The sequence below is a fragment of the Hippoglossus stenolepis genome, chromosome 13 (genome assembly GCF_022539355.2).
Source record: "Hippoglossus stenolepis isolate QCI-W04-F060 chromosome 13, HSTE1.2, whole genome shotgun sequence".
Classification (NCBI taxonomy): Eukaryota; Metazoa; Chordata; class Actinopteri; order Pleuronectiformes; family Pleuronectidae; genus Hippoglossus; species Hippoglossus stenolepis.
The window spans coordinates 8,311,023-8,327,424 of record NC_061495.1 but is presented as its reverse complement, the minus strand read 5'-3'; the positions used below and the strand labels follow the sequence as shown (position 1 = coordinate 8,327,424).

General features: G+C 40.7%; 1 protein-coding gene across 1 annotated transcript; it reads right to left on the bottom strand.

The window, feature by feature from the left end:
• Positions 1–9,304: 9,304 nt before the first annotated feature.
• tpt1 (tumor protein, translationally-controlled 1) lies at positions 9,305–15,286 on the bottom strand. The gene is made up of 6 exons (XM_035174885.2): positions 15,133–15,286; positions 14,362–14,435; positions 12,032–12,216; positions 10,842–10,947; positions 10,122–10,238; positions 9,305–9,748 (listed from the first exon to the last, which is right to left on the bottom strand). The coding sequence occupies exons 1-6, from the start codon at positions 15,158–15,160 to the stop codon at positions 9,746–9,748; spliced, it is 513 nt and encodes a 170-aa protein (XP_035030776.1). The 5' UTR covers positions 15,161–15,286; the 3' UTR covers positions 9,305–9,745.
• Positions 15,287–16,402: the final 1,116 nt, after the last annotated feature.

Sequence of the window (16,402 nt, the reverse complement as noted above, 5' to 3'; positions counted from 1 at the left end):
ACCAAAGCAATGATTCATAAAAAGATGGGGCTGATCTTTTTTTCATATATTGTACTTTATTACTTATTATTTAGAAACTGTTTTATATTGTTTATGCCACTATCCCTCACATTCACTGTAATGTATATTTTTCGACCCAACTTTTTCTTCTTTTTGTCCCACACAAGAGTTTGTTCTCGACCCCTGACCGAAACCCCCAAACCCTAACAGCCACAGACCTAACCCGCCACCTCTCCCTTGACCGTAACCTCAAGCTAATACAAACAAAGTAAGAAAAAGATAATAATAAAAAGTCTAAGCAATTTAAATAAATGCACATTCATCAAAGGCATCATACACATATATCCATAAATACTGAGGTAGACAGTTAAAATGTATATAGTGGTTAAAGGGACTGTGCAAAAACAAATAGTGTGCATATAGTCCGTTGGGCAAAAAAAACAAACTACCAATTTGTGTCCCCTCAACTTGAAAGTGATGGATGGAGTGGAGCAAATACTCAACATTTATCCTGGTGTGGTGCCAGACAAAAACACATTTGTGAGCAGGCCTGGATCTACACTGCTCCAAGTTTTAAAGAGCGTCTCACGATAGGAAATTCAACCAAACCTTGCTATAATAATAATAACTAGGGCTACGTTGTAGCACTAACAGGCCCGAGCACACGCATTTCGAAGCCTGTTGCGGTTAGTGGAGAGAGCGATCAATGACCAAGCGCACGTCTCCGCGTTGCATGCGTTTTGCGCACTGCGGCAAGGACAAACGCTTCACTTCCTGCGTCCGTCACGCGATGTCGATCCTTGCCTGGTAATTGCTCATTACGGTCCACGCTATCAATTGCACATCACACATTTTATGTAAATCGAATGATAGTTGTAAAACAAAGCTTACTTCCTGTTGCCAGTAGGTGGCGCGATCACTATTATTACATACAGACTAATAGATCTGTTCAAGTAGGGGCTCTGATGTAGCGTGAGCAATTTTGTGTCAATTGGACAATGTTACAACAACTTAATTTTCACACTAATCAGTAGGTGGCGCTGTGACCCTGCACTAATATTAATATAAGGATGTGTTCAGGTCAGGATTGTGATCATAGGTCAGCATTTGGGGGCCGGTTGGATAATGCAGTGTGGATTCACAAAGTACTTCCTGTTTCATGGCGATTCAGTAGGTGGCGCTATGACACTGAGGAAATATTGACACATAGAGCTGTTCAGGCTTGGACTCTGATCATGAGACAGAAGTTTGGTAATGATAGGACTATGCACAGTTGAGTTATGACAACATCGTCTCCTTTGGCGAAGTATGAACCTTCGCCGAACCTCAATGTTTACACATTCACAGTCCCTCCCTGATCAGATCCATGTGTCAATATTAACTCGTCGTCAAAGCCCCCCCTGCTGGCGACAGGAAGTGACAGGTTTTATACTTTGATGAACTGCTCCTGGACGAAAATCCGTCCGTCTGTCTGTCCGTATTATTTTTTTTTTTTGACGGACAGACGGACGGACGTTAATGAAAGTAAGCTTTGTTTTACAACTATCATTCGATTTACATGTAATTCTCACTGTGTGATCTGCAATTGATTGCGTGGACCGTAATGCGCAATTAGTAGACAAGGATCGACGTCGCGTGATAGACGCAGGAAGTGAAGCGTTTATCCTTCCCGCAGTGTGCAAAACACATGCAACGTGGAGCCGTGTGCCCGGTCGCCGATCGCTCTCTCCACCAACAGGTCCGGAGTTGTGTGTGCTCGGGCCCGTTCAGTGCTACAACATAGCCCTAGTTATTATTATTTTTTAAATTTGCCACGCACAGACTAGCACCACAGAACTTTTGTACGTCTGCGCGGAAACACACATGCAGGTGATGAGTTGCAGTAAGGAAGCTGTAAACGGACGATGCTGCAACTAAACACAACACTGAGGATTATTTGTAATGAAAAATACATGAAAAAAACACGATCATGCAAACAACTATCCCCCGCTGGCAGATAATGGAAATCTCCTGCCACCACTTCCTGCTGTTACCACATTTTGCATTGCACGTCACATAATGTAATGATGTCATCATTGCTGTATAATGAGCTGAAAGACAGAGCTATTTTAGTTTTCCACAGGATGTCAGTTTTCAGCGGGTTCAATCCAAACTGTGCATGTGTGGAAAGTTCTGGTAACAATAACATTTTTCTAATATGGGTGAAGGGACCCTTTAATTTGTAACCTTCACGGCAGCGGATCCTTTACTAAAAGTCCTGATTGTGCTCCAAGCTTTTGCTTTGAGTGGCCGATGTAAATCTTGTCAGTAGCAGCTGACATGTTTCTCTTCCTCTGGACAGACTTGATGAATGTTCACCTTTAAACTCCACTCAGGAGTTTGTGATAGACGACTCTTCCTGGAAACACTGCATAAACACACGATGTGTTAACCGTAGCCCATCATTCTCCCTTAGTCAAAAACCACAACAGCATGTGACCACAGGCGTAAAAACACTCCCTGGGAAAGTAACTGTCGTCCAGTTCCAAGAGAAATACAACAAACTACAGGAGCGAGGAGCCTTGGAGCCCTCCAAGGCTCCTCGCTCCTGTAGTTAGTTTTTTCTTTTAATTTCCCAGATGACGACAGAAGGAGAACCTCTGAGGAGTGTGTGGGGAACTCCAGTTGGTCTGGTGTGTTTTTGGATGTGGGACAGTGGGTGGAAACACACAAACACGCTGCTCAAGAATGTAAACTCAAGTAACAGTTTCCCATCAGGCCTTGGCACCGACGAAAAAGAGTAGCGTGACTAATTAATGAGCTTTGGCCTGATGTGTTACGGTACGTCTCCTGGGAAATGCTCGACTGACACTTAACAGGGAAATGAAAGAAGTCCTACAGCACACTGGTGTCATCCCAGTGTCCGGAAGCCCTCAAATTGAAATTCGACTCGAAAGGGCATCATTTACACCAGGTTTTTAGCGTTCCCACGTGGATCACAGCAGACATTTACGCTAAAAACATTTAAAGGTAAATGACCTTGTTTTGATACAAACTAGCCAAAGGTATCTTGAATCAAAATGCATTACATATACTCATTAATCCACACATTACCGGTTTCAGTTAAATTATATACCCTAAAATGTTGTGATGTAGTAATAATAATGTACAAAACATATCATAGGTTAACTCCCATGCAGCACTCAGTTTGTTTGAATCTGGAGAGCGTCTATATGAACGTGGGCCACCTCAGGCCGAGCTTATCTCCCGTGTGATGTTTGGGTGCTTTAGTTTCACTCCAACAGACAATAAGCTTTTGTGGCCGCAGACTATCGTGTAGATGACACTGCTCACGAACCTGGCTCTGATCCAGACGCTCACAAGGTACTCTCTGCATGTGTGTGTTTGCGTGAGCTTGTGTAGGCGATCTGTGTCCTCTGGGAGGGACACACAACACCACCAGTGATCACTGAAAGTAGCTGTTGTGAGGACGTGGCGTGGGAACAGCTAATTAATGCACAGCCACCAGATGACCAGAGCCTTTCTTTTCTGTCTTTCATGTCTTTCTTTAAGTTTTTAACGTGTGACACGAAGAAAACGTGCGCAAACACTGATGCACCGTGAATAAAATAGCAAAATATCTTGAGTGCAAGCGCACAGATTGAGCTCATGTAGAGCAAATCTAAGCACAAGCAGGATGTTTGAGTGAAAGCATAAAATTGGAATAAGTCCTGCTCTCAAAATGAAAAGACAACGCTCTTTAATAAAGAGAGGAAAAAAACGTCTATACTCGAGCACACACACACCACACACACCACACACACCACGCACACACACACACACACACACACACACACACACACACACACATTTACGGTATCTAAATCCAGTTACCTCGTGTGCTCAAATTCTTGACTTAACTTGGAAATACATTGTGTGACCCTGTAGTTAACAATTTTTCCATTTAATCTGCTTTTATTTTGTGTGTCTCTGTCCCTGAGACGAGCTGGTGTGCATGTTTCACAGGTTTTATTCAATAACCGTCAGGGGGCTTTAAATGAAATTGTCGTTCCTTATCTAACCTGATTTGTGGTCATTGGTGACAGGAAGTAACATGGTGAAAAGACGAAGGGAGGACATTGAGTTAGACTGTCTGACGTATAAGGTGGACAACCTCTGTCTCATGCCTTAAATCAGCATTAAATAAAGAACGTCACCCTCCCCTTAACATAGAGGTTACTACATAGGCTGAACAATAATACTGCACCAGTAACTCAGAGCAAAACAAAGGTGCTCTCAGCCACATCTGCGCCCTCCCTTCATGTTCTCACCGAGGTGGCGCCTACACAGCCAGAGGAAAGGAAAATCCAAATAAGATCTTTTCTTTGTCTTGCCCTTTTCTCCTTAACATAACTTGTCTCAATTTAAAAATCAATTAGAGATTTAAACAATTTCTTTCCCTTAAATTCCGCCTTTTCCTCTTATCTCTGATCCTCATTTAAGATCCTAAAATCTCTTAAAAAGTCTCCCTCCACAATAATCTTAATTAGTCCCAAATATTCTTGAGATAAAATAAACTGTATTGGCTTGTTAGTGATCGAATTCAATTCTAGAGAAAACTCTGAGAAGCCATCGAGCTCAGCAGAAGGTCTTGGTCAGAATCATTTCTCTTGAATTGATCTCATCTCAATATTTTGAGATGAATAAACTAAGATATTAAATATTTGCCAAGCAGTGGCCGTCCACAGCTCATCCTGTAGGTAAAATGCTCTGCCTTTCATTTCAAAAAACATTTAAAAGATACAAAGTAATTGTTTGTGCATGTGATAAATTAAAGTAATTGTTTTACAAATATTTTGTCTGATGCCATCTCTTGTTATTGTTACACACACGTGTGTATCGGTTCATTCACCAGCCGCCTGACGAGTCATCATGATGAGTTTGGGTCAGGCCACCAGCCACAGCATCACATGGGCGGCCATGGTGCATGTGACCTTTCCATTTCTACAGAGCCCTGACTTCCTCTGCCTGTTGGTATGTAAGCATTAAGACCAGGAGTCGTGCTGGTTCAAGGTGGTGGCAGTGCAACCTTTTCACTTCATTATAAACTGCAAGTCTTATACATTGTTTATGATGAAGTTTTAAACTGAGACTGTCCAGGTGAAGAAATGTCATTGCACAGATTCCTGCTGGTTCCTTTTCGGAAGATATTTACGCTTGAACTTAAAGTTGAAATTACAGACGATAAGTTACAGGTTTTCAGCGGGAAAACCTCCAGACTTCTGTGCATGTCTGAAAACAGTTTGAGTAGAGGAGAGCACAACATGATACACGTGTGCATTTGGAGAATGACACTGCTGCACATTGGTTTTTATTTTGACAATTTCTATGTGTTGTGATATGATGTATATATGATGACACACCCACAGCCTGAAATAAACTGCATCCTGTACAAAATCACATCCAAAACAGTGTGGGCCCAGACCAACTGTTTAAATAAATACACACACTCAGACAAACACACACACACACACACACCCTCACACACAGAGTATATATGTTTAGACACATTCCTCTAAATCTCTCACAAGCACCAGCCCACATTCCTCCGGACCACTTTCAAACGTACCAACACATAATGTACAGGAGATGTGTGCACAGAAATACAAAACACACACACGCAGGTTAATGGTGATGTTTACACAAGGATCAGGCGAAGAGGAGGAAACAGTCAAGGCTGTCTGGAGACGGCAGAAAGGTCCCGGACAGGATAAAGGTGAGAAATGTCAGTTTGCACTTCAAACTGCAGCTGGAGGTTCACACAACAGACTGTTTCCTACCCAGATGGAAAATGTTGCAGACAGCAGACATCCTCTCATCTTTGTGACCAAAACAAACTCAATGTATTTGTGTATATATCAGTGTTACGATGGTAAATAACTGCACCAGCAAGTCTTCTTATTAAAAATCGGACGCTAGCCAAACCATCAAAGGTACATTCTCAGACAGAGAAGTAAGAGGGTCAATGTGATGAGATTATATATTTTTCTTTCTTGCTTCGTATTCTCCCTGTGCTCCCCCTGTCTGTGTCTCCTCTCTGCGGCAAACACAGCTGAGATGTGGGCATACAACCAAAATGGGTGTGTGTGTGTTGGAAGCTCTGCCAACCTGAACCTGCTGACCTGCAGCTCAGACCTCAGTTGGTTCTTACTGTGCAGATGAGCAGAATGTCACAAACACAAACTGGTGTGTTGGTTTTTAGTAACACACCTCGATTCAGGTGTATGTACAACATCAAACTTAAGGTTTAACAATATCACACTAGTTTCTCACAAGATCCACGTGGCGACTGAAGCGGCCATGTTTGACAGAGTGATTTAAGAGGTGATTCGGCAAGATTCAATTTAAAATGTCAAATGTCTCCTGGATATTGTTAACAAAAGAGCAAGGCGGTTTTATTTATAGAGCACTTTTTGTACAAAGAGGAAGATTCAATGTGCTGGAGAGGGATTTTCAAGCAAAGGAAAAGAGAAGAATAAAAGAGGAAAAGACATTAAAAGAGGTAATAGAATAAAAAAAATTATAACATCTGTAAAAAAATAAAAAGATAAGTTCAAAGAGTAAAATAATAAAAATAAAACTGATAGAAATGTGTAAAATCATAATCACCGTATGACCTTAGATTTTTTAGAAGATGGAGTGAAAACAAAACAGCATGATCGAGAAGTATGAGAGAAGTATAGTAACAATTTTTTTTATATTATTTTAAATTTTAAACACTATATGAAAACGCAGTAGAATCTCTGAGATTTTAAAGGACACTTCCCTTGTAAGTCAAATCACCATCAAACACCCAGGAACTCCTTGTTGTTTCTCAATTCAATTATTTTTCAGAGAGAGTCTTTACAATCAGGTTTTATAAATCTTGGAAAGAGAGCAAATAAGGAACCAGATTTTAACTGTGCTGTCTTTCATTATGCAAGGTCTCTATTTAAATATTTGATCGGCCTTGCTGCTCGGCCTCTCATGTAAACACATGCAGAGGCTGCAGAGCTGCAGGGGATCAACCAGAGCAGCTTCAGGCGACGACTGTAAAGTTTCAATCCGTAAAACAAAAAGAGCAACCACCTGATTAATACTGCAAAGAAATGGCACCCACATCTCATCTGTAATGATTTTTTGTGTTTGCTTTATTCTATATGATATATGACACCTGTTAATTCCTCTGTTTTATCTTTCTCTATATTTCACCTCTCTTTTTTTAAAGACCCAATACTTTCATGAAAGCCCTTCTAGTTTTAGTAAAAATCTGTATATGATTAATTGGCTCTGGGTTTTTTCTAGGATTGATTTTAAGATTGTATTGAAGACTTCTCTGCCTGGCCTGGCCTCAGGCTGTATCTCTGATCTCTTAACTCCCTATTTATTGCCATCTTTGGACAAGGGCTTGCTGTCACTGCCTGGTTCAAGGCTGACAATAACCTGAGGAAATAAGGCCGTCTGAGTCTGTGTCTTTGTTAAAATCATACTTTTTTTAGGAGGCGTATTCCTGAACCTACGTGCCAGGATTTTTTGGGGTCTTTTATCCCTCAGTAAAATTGACATTATTATTGATGCACACTGGAAAGTGCTCTATAAGCTATTATCACTATTAGTTGCATCTGACAGCTATTTTCAATTTATCTAGTTAATGTGTATCTGTCCATAATCAATAATTAGTGAAATAAGGATCAGATGTGGCTCATTGTCTCTGTCACACTCATGCAGGTGATGTCACAGTAACAGGAGCATAAATCAATAATTGATACCTGCTCACATTACAGCACAGGCGCTGATCTGTGATGGCACCCGGGGGAAGGTGTGACATCAGGCTGTTTGTTGGTGGCACTGACATCTGCTGTGCGTGGAACACATCTATGCTATGGAGACGTCACATGCTCCTAATGACTGAGACACATTACTGTGTGGGTTGTGAAGTGAAACAAAGCATTAGTCACTTATATTACTACAACCACTACTACTACCACAACTAATAATTATTTATTCAACTTTCCTTTATGAACCTACTAGGAGGTTCTCATGGATACTGAGCAAAAACTCAACTCCTGATTTCACTTTATCCTTCTAACTGCTAGGCCACTGTTTTCCTCTTGTTTCTACACTCCCTTTATGGACCAGATGCCACACAATGAAAGCAAATGGCGCCCTCTTGTGATCATTTTGTGTCACTACTTTACTCATGATACTTGCATCGCCAAGACACTGGATTATTACAGTTAAAAATACATTCAACAAGAAGTATTGTATTCTGTGAAGTCTGTCCATCTGCAAGCAGTTCCAATCTAATTTGGATTTATTTCAGCAAGGTGGAAGGGTCAGGAGCTGTGCTGTTACTTTTCAAATCCGTCAAAGGTCACACAACAGGATCACATTCCAAGCCCAGTATTTATGCATTAGAAATACACTTAAAAATAATAAAAACACCTTATCGTCACAGTATAACACCAAGTGAGTTAAACATCAGGGACATCAATCTCTCTATTTAGGAAGCACAAGTGATTGTGATTCAATTTCCCCTGCTTTGATGCAACTGAAAGTGACAACAGGTGCATTGGAGAGACAAAAGCAAGACAACCCCCAAAAAGGAATGGTTTCACATGTGCTGGCCACAGACAGTTCTCTCCTTATCCTTCCTGACTGATTCGTCTGCAGGTTGTGAGACACATTGAGTTGCCGTGATGAAATTCACGCAAGTTGGATCAACCTGTAATTTCATGTTTTTACTACGATTGTCGGTGTGGTTTTGAATCCAGCCCTCAACGGGTTGGTGATTGTGTTTTCCATTGACTGTTGTGTAATTTTGTTCAATAGATTATACAATGTACATCAGTAACAATTTTCAGATTGAATACATTCATTAAAAGATCTAATATATGATTCAAGTGTCATTTGTATATTTATACATGCAACTGATATACACAATGATTTTTACAGCACTGAGAACATGTGATGCTAAGCAGTCATCCATCACCTCAGTGTTGTGTTTCAATTATCGTATTTCAGACAGCAAGTGAATTCAATAAACTGAATTACATTGTATTAGTAGATTAAAAGTGAATAAATAAGTTGAATTGATTTAACTTAATTTTCGACATGAATTGGAAACATTTCTTCTTCAAATTCCAATGATCTGCTCGGGCACCTTTGAAGGAACCATTCCTACAGGTCAGTGGTCACTCTGCATTTACTAACGTGTACCTTTGCCTGTTCAAGTGTAGGGAGGCGAAAGTTCACTCAAAACACCACAACAACAGAATAGAAAAAGTGGTGGTACTCGTTTTTATTTTCAAATCAAGTCTTTATTGTAGATGGAATTTAATTTGATGCAACCATAAACACAGAGGGCCGATGACGAGGTCAATCTGTATGGATCATTGCTAAAACAGTATGCATAGGAAGAAAATAGCATCTTTCAGTTCGTCAGAGCTTTGCTCAATGTCCTGCCTTTTATTTTCAAATAACAAAACGTGAGACAAAAAAAAAAAATCAAGACACTGCAAAAGCCAAAAAGAAGTTATTAAAATCTGATGTCTGTTTGGATCACCTTGCCTTGGGAGTGGTACTGTGGACTATAACACAAATTTATAAAGAAATTGTGTATGTGTAAGAATGTTTCTGTTCAGGCATGATGCAAAATACTGATCTTCGGTCTGCTCCTGGGGCCGTTTAGGAAGCAGCAGCCAATTGAAATGTATATCCAGGTCATTTACTGCAAGAAAAACAAAACAAATAAAAGGATTACACATCAACCAACAGCTGCATCTACCTATATTTCTCACAATCATTAATCCACTTACTGCGACGTTAAAAAAGGACAAACATTTCAAGGCCTGGTTGTAGTATTGTTGGTTCTGGAGCCAGAAAAATACACAACACTACAAACAAAACTGTGCAACTCCTTATTACATTTAAATTACCCACACAAAAAATGTATGTGACAATTTAGAGGCTAGATCTTTTTGACTTAATCTATTGCATCAGAGACTTGTAATTATGTTACGTCCAACTAAAAACGTTGAACCTTTTTTGAACCCGATTCTTTTCCAGTAGTGTCAAAAATACATGCTAATGCAACTACTTACAAATTTCTCAACCTCCAGACCATCTTTGAAGAAAAGCATAAATGGTGTAATGCCATCCTCGCGGTAATCCAGCAGTGCCACCAAGCCGTCTGGGTTCATGGACTCTCCAGTATAAAACTGCAAGGGGAGAAAGACAAAATAAGACTCAATTATCAACAATCAATGGGGATGTTATTAAGACGATAATCAGGAATATGAAGGGCTGGTTTACAATTGACATGTTTAAAAAAAAATATATTATCATACCACTATTAATGCACTTAAAAACAGGGTTCTAAAGAAATTCTCTTTTCTTCAGCTGTGCAAGTGCAACTGGCTTTGAATTATACAAGGTTTCTATTGCAAATACAAGTATAAGAACATATTAGACTCAAAAAGCCTAATGAAACGCTTCATATGTAGTAGGTCATATCGAAATAGATTTTTCCTTCATTCTGATTATATTGAGAACAGCCGCATCATGTCTGTTGGGTGCAGTGTAATTCATAGGAGGAAAATGTAATCCTTTCAACACTGACAATAACTGTATATCTAAGTGACCAGTTATCCCCTGTGTGACTGCTTTAAAACAAGTAGGTACAAATGATTGTTCACAATGTTCCACTGCCGTCAAAATACCTTCCTTTACCCAACTCAGGTTCATCCATTATTGAAAGAACTTAACACATAAGAAACAATGTGTTACATTTTCATATAGGAAAACAATGTCTCTATATTTACCTCGTAGTTCTTAATGTTTTTAACAATCCTCTGGACAACCAGTTGCATGCCTTTTGTGAACTCATCCACTTTCTCTGGTTTGTCCTTTTCCAGCTTGCTCTTAAGCCTGTAAAACACAAATACAGTAAAATTGTGAACAATCTTTGCAATGTCAAGATGTAACAAGGGCCCAGAGAGCACTCACCTCTTCATGATATGCTGAACTCGTCTCATAATACTTACGATTCACAAAATTATAAACACTCTGATAATCTGCAGGAAGAACTCTCGCTTGTTTTTTTTGCTGATTTATTATTATATTTAATAATGGTCTGCCGCCTCGAGAGTTCATGAAACTGTATAATGAACAAACGACAAGCACTTCTCATACTAAATTATATATTTTCATTCATTCCGTCCTGGCTCTGCTTGCTCATTTCTCTCTCCCGATTGGAAAATTATGTCATATTGCCCAACCTTAGTGTAAAGTATGGCTGTACGATATTAGGAAAAGATGCGATATACAAAAACGTTGAAAATTGCAATGACAATATGACTTGCAATAAATGAAAAAAGAATGGTTATGTATAAGTTGTTAGTCTTTCTTCTTTTGTTTAACTGCCAACATGGACCCCATATAGGGATGGGCGATATGGAAAAATCAACCGTGCAATTTATGTCACATCAGTCGCTATTGATATACATCACGAATTAAAACAAAACAGTGCCCCTGTGCTGAGGCGCATTGCTCTGCGCAGGTCAACAAGTGACTCTGCTCCTCTGATGTTTTCAATCACTCACATGTAGAACTGATTCTATAAAAAACAGCTTAATTCCAAATCTTCTCCTGCTCTCCATACATGTGGAGTCAGTCTGTGTTTGTGGGTGCCGTTTCTTTTCCCTCAGGTTCTAGGATTATCATAACTAAGCTTCGCAATTCTTGCTGATCCAAATACTAATTAACAAGGTTATTATATAGATAAGCTCTACATGTGAGTGATAAGACCAGAGAACCGCCCAAGGGGAAGCAGCCCTGATATGGTTATAATCAGCCGGCCCTCACTGCTAAAAGTCTGGGAGGAAACACTGTATAGCGTCTTCTTCTGGGTGTAAAGTGTTTTGTTTTCAGAGTATGATGCAACATAGTTACGAGGGAACACAGAAAATAATTCTCTCCACAGCAAGTGACCTTAGAAGACGCCAATACTCACTCCTTCATATATTCCTTAATGTGTTTCAAGTACTGCTTCCTATCATAATTCGTCTGTTGCAGTTTGTGGTTGAGGATGATGTCCACACCGCTTGAAGTTGCGGAGTCACTAGACTCGCACATCTCTTCTGCAGAAGGGTTGGCCCCGAGGAGACTATCATCGATTGAATCTGTCCTGCAGACTCTCTGGAAATGAGAAGGGAGCACAGTTATTCATGAGAATAGGATAGATGGTTAGGCAGGCAAGGATACCTTCACTCGTTCCATTAAAAAAAAAAAAGATTTACGCAAGTAGGTATGGATTTTATATATGGACTGTATATTGGGATGGACGACGTGGGTCATCAAAAAAGTATTTTAAAGATGGTTTCTGCTGTGGCTTTGCATCAAGTTTAATCCCAGTCCATATTAACAAGGCTGAAAACGCACATCAGGTGACCACTCACATACACACTCGCGTCCTGCTGGACATGGAAATTGTTGCAGATTGCCCAACAGATATGCAAGTGGTTCTATTATTGTATAATGCAGAATTTAACTGCACAACAGGTGTTAGCAAGGCTTGTAATTGAATGTTCATGTAGCATTCTACACTATTGGCCAAGGCTAACAATGGTTGTTTTCTTGTGTGATAGGAGCCTGGTAGATCAATTTGTGACCAAGAAGACCCAATCGGCAAGCAGTTTTTTGTGTCAGTCACAATTTCCAACAATCTTAGTTTCAGCCTGTCCAGACTAAAACACTGACCTAGAGTTTAAGCCTGGCCAGCAGCATTTCGAAAGTCATCCGTTTACTACTACGAAGTAGGATTTTGGTTCATCGAAGTAACTTCAGGTTTTCCAGTCCTATGAAGGCCCCTCACTTTGTATTGGGGTAAATCACCATGGTAACTTATGTTGAACAGCTAACCTGCTCCGGAGAAAGTAAAATTGGAGATTAGAGATCAACCGCGTCTGGATTTACAAGTGGGCATTGCCCCACCCCTGGGAAATGCCCATCCAAATTGCTACTCTGCCCACCCAATTGGTAAACTTTATTCTTTGACAATTAAAATCGGCCAATCACGTTTATTTCTTCACCCCGTCAGAATTTCCTGATATCTGATTTGCTGGTTCGACATTGGACATAGCAGTAGGATAATCGGACATAGTTTTATACTTTTATCCTCTCCTTCAAGTAGGTTTATCCTATGAAATTAAACATTTATTTGGAATGGGGAATAGTTTACAGATTTACCTTGTGACAGCCCCCATCCCTCCCTTCCCCTCTGTGAAACTCCAACAGTCAGCCCTCACCAAAATGACACTACAGTTACGCACTCTCCTCAAAAAGATAGGGAAAGTTTAAAACAATGTCTGGTTGGTTAAGTCAATCCGCTAACACACCCAGTACATGTCAATCCCTCGTTTCTAGATGCACCCTGTCACCACAGTGTGTCCCCAGAGTCAGTGCAGACAGTGTGTCAAACTTAAGCCCACTATAGAGGCTACATCATGTGATTAAGTGAAATGTTTCATCTCTCATCCAAGAGGCTTCTTCAGTTCAGTTCGACAGGTAATGTTAGTAAATAACAGATTGATATATATATATATATATGCCACCAGTTCACTAGTCTGTGTTGGTGATACGGTGTAAACACCGCCCCTTTTATGTGCATGCGCTCAGATCTTGAGGGAAACCTGGGTTGACTTACAAAGTTTATAACCAGCTTCATGTGACGTAGCCTGATTGTGAGGTTATGTTCACCCGAGTATCTGAAAGATATCCTGGGTGTGCATAACTCGCTTCTTAGTACAGGACTGTCAACAATAACTGTACTCTTATATTGATCTGAGGCCACAGAAAATGTATGGGGAGACGCGTTTGTGCCAGAGCTCGACAAACCCACGATTCCATCCGCAATCCTAACTTCTTTAATAATACAGAGCAATGTTCAGCATTTCACTGTAGGTTTCTAGTCTAAATCTGGTAGTAGCTCTTGGTGGTCACCTCATTTGCGTTCACACAGCCCGTTAGAGAGAGAGAGAGAAACTCTATCTCTAGGGTTTAATGTATGTCTGAAAGCAGCTATAATAAACAAGACTTATATTCACCGTGTGGAAGAGAAACACCCCATCTAGCTATGTACCAAGGCGGGGACATTATTGACTCATCATTTCCATAGTTGGAAAACTTCACAACACAAATTTAGGGGAAAGAACGTAAATGGTTAAAAAGTTGATCAAAACACCTAAAAGTCTGGTTGAAACGAGCAGACCTCAGGTTTTACCACGAGGCTAGTGTCTTATTTTGTTAACTTGAGAAGCGACTGAATCGATATCGGTGACTCACCTTTCCTTCAACTTCGTACATGAAACCGCCTTCGACTTCTTTGATGGGAAAGGCATCAGAGAACATCTCGTCACCTGGCGGAAGAAACACTGTTAGGACACTTGGGACCAGAAAGGACGTTTCCCCCCCGTCTCGGCCACATACACGCGGGTTTAAGTAAAGGAATAAACACACGGGACCTTTTTTCCCTTTTGCCGGTGAAACAAAGACAGAGGGAGCGGGGACACGTTACCGAAGTAACGCCGGTCGAGCTAACTCTGAAAAGAATCTCGCTCGTTAGCGAAAAGAGCGGCCACATGACGCCGGGAGGCCCCATAAACCACGTCCCCCCACCGGCATGACTGACGCTGCATTTGTGCGTTGGACCACACCAGCCCCGCCGAGGCCTCCCGGTACAACCCGAGGCAGGGGAGTCACACGTTCCTACTTTGAGCCAACTTGACGGTAGCCGAGCCGCGGCCTGTGCTACAACTCCGCCCGGCCTCCACAGCGCCCGTAGCCGGCTAAACAAAGTGGCGAACACTCGACAGGACTCGTCGGCCTTCATTGTAAACCGCGAAGTTTCCAGTTTTTTTTCTGTGGGGATGGGTGGGGGGAGGGGAGGAGTGCTGGAGGCCACGTCTGGCTAGCATCAAGATAACACGCGTTAGCTAGCTAGTTAGCGTCGCCGACTCTCCCCGTTTTCCAGTAACGGTAAAAGGGGTAAATAACCGCCGCGGCAGAGATGCTACCGGGTCGCCGCGAGAGAGCGGGGGCACGGCGGGGACTCACCGGTGATGATGTCCTTGTAGATGATCATTTTGGCTGTGGAGGTGTTGAGTCGTCCAGAGACAGAGAGCAGACCTGCCGACCGAGCAGCGCGAGAGAGGCGAAAGAACGATCAGGCCGCCAGGCAGGGAATTTACGTGGTGCTGACGTCACTGGGGTTCGGCTCGAGCGCCCGGGTTTTACTGCCCCCGTGAGACGGTGGACGAAATGGGTCATGGTTCCTGAAATGAGATATACTACGTGTATACTCTAGCACGATACTACTGTAGTGCTAAATATTTAAGATTATATCACATAATATAGTTGTTACAATCGTATACACGTGTACCTACGTTCCCTTCCATTCATCCATACATCCATACATCCATCTATCTATCAACCCATGTATCCATCCAACCATCCATCCATTAGTGACAGAGAAGAGAGACAACCCTTTGTTCTTGTTCTGACGATTGTAGCTCACCTGACACCTTTCATTAAAAAATATAATCTGTTAAAAATTGTGGTAGTACACTGAGAATTACGGTTTTAAATGATACATGACCTGAGAGAAAAGACATCACTGTTCGGTTAAAATATTAAAAATAACTTGTATATATTATATATTATTTGTATAGCACTTATCTTAACAAGGTTGCAAAGTGCTTTACAAAAAAATGGTGAAAACAAAGTTATTCAATTCAGTTCTTCCTATAGGCTGTAAATGGATGAAGATGGAGACTGATTTCATAGACTCTATTTTGTCAGATAGTTTTGTCATAAGAAATAGTCAATTCAAGCCAAATAACGAGATATATTGCACTTTTAATATCTTGGCAATAAATTCATTTTAATTGTGGTCGGACAAATGAACCACAGTAAGTAAATGTGAGGCAGCTGATCCTAACTGAACGCAACTTCAATGTACAGACCAGTCTATGGTACAGACATGAGGGCATATGTTGGGGGAAATAATGATGTTTTGAGCCCACAGGTGAACAACAAATAAAAGATATTTTGATATGTCCCAGGAGTATACTGAATGTGTAAATAATAAAATCCAGTTTCACTCTTCAATAGAACAGACAAAGTGTTCCAGTGTGTAGTCCTGCATCCAAGCATTACGATATAAAAATTAATAATTTTCATCAAGAGACTTTTTTTTTTTCAGAATGAACCCAAATTTATTGTCCTTTTTTGAGTAAACACATTTATTTATTTCCTATGATAGTTAATTTATCCATCAAAAATTAATAAATGTTCTAGAGTCAGGTCCCCTGATCACCAACTTATG

Excerpts from the sequence above, each read along its gene's own strand:
- tpt1 (XM_035174885.2), bottom strand. The coding sequence starts at position 15,160 with ATGATCATCTACAAGGACATCATCACCG. Across the intron at positions 12,217-14,361 it reads TGTACGAAGTTGAAGGAAAG|AGAGTCTGCAGGACAGATTC; the intron begins GTGAGTCACCGA and ends TCTCATTTCCAG. Across the intron at positions 10,239-10,841 it reads AAAACATTAAGAACTACGAG|TTTTATACTGGAGAGTCCAT; the intron begins GTAAATATAGAG and ends CTCCCCTTGCAG.